This window comes from Penaeus monodon, chromosome 34 (assembly GCF_015228065.2).
Source record: "Penaeus monodon isolate SGIC_2016 chromosome 34, NSTDA_Pmon_1, whole genome shotgun sequence".
Classification (NCBI taxonomy): domain Eukaryota; kingdom Metazoa; phylum Arthropoda; class Malacostraca; order Decapoda; family Penaeidae; genus Penaeus; species Penaeus monodon.
In genome coordinates this window covers 5806646-5807411 of record NC_051419.1, presented here as the reverse complement: position 1 = coordinate 5807411, position 766 = coordinate 5806646, and the positions used below count along the sequence as shown (strand labels likewise).

The 766-nt window shown below is 37.6% G+C and overlaps 1 protein-coding gene across 1 annotated transcript in view; it reads left to right on the top strand.

Moving 5' to 3' along the window:
- LOC119594792 (hemicentin-2-like) overlaps positions 1–766 on the top strand; it is a gene marked incomplete in the record, with an annotated part of 20483 nt that overhangs the window by 17719 nt on the left and 1998 nt on the right. The window contains 1 exon segment of the mRNA XM_037943881.1: positions 174–334. Coding sequence (XP_037799809.1) covers positions 174–334 — 161 coding nt within the window.

Sequence of the window (766 nt, the reverse complement as noted above, 5' to 3'; positions counted from 1 at the left end):
CACACACACAAAATTGTATTTTATATTTCAATTATGATTTATGGATATTTGAGGATTGTTCTTTATTCTCATCTATTAATTTTCATCACGCAGATCCACTCCCTTTTCCGCTTGTGTGGCTCGAATCGTAACACCGTTTCTTTTCCATAACCCTCTGATAACCGTATCTCCAGAGTCTCCTGTGGTCTTTGGCGCCGAGGACGAGGTCGTCGCCGCGGTGGGTCAGCAGGTCGTCCTCAGGTGCGAGGTGTCGGGTCGGCCCACTCCGGCCGTGACCTGGACGCGACCCAACCACGCTAACACGCCCGTCACGCCCGAAGACCCGCGTGTACAGGTTTGTAATTATGTTTAAATTATGTTTACTGTTTTCTCTCTTTTTGCGCAAGATGTTTATGATATTGAGTGTTTGTGATATAAAATGATTATGATATTGAGTATTTATGAAAGACAGTGTTTATAGTATAAAAGGATTATGATAGAGAGTGTTTACAGTATAAAATGTTTATGATAAAGAATATTTATGATAAATAGTGTTTATGATAAAGAATATTTATGATAGATAGTGTTTATGATATCTAATGTCAGAATATTTATGATGTATATGTATGACTAATATCAAAAGGGTCCTCGACGGTGGATCCCTTATAAGATATATGTCTTATATTATATAAGATGTGACAGGTGCATGATATGATAGTTACGTGTGAAACAAGGTAAAGCTCATTGCAGAAGGATGCATTATCGTAGGCAATAAACTATTATTATT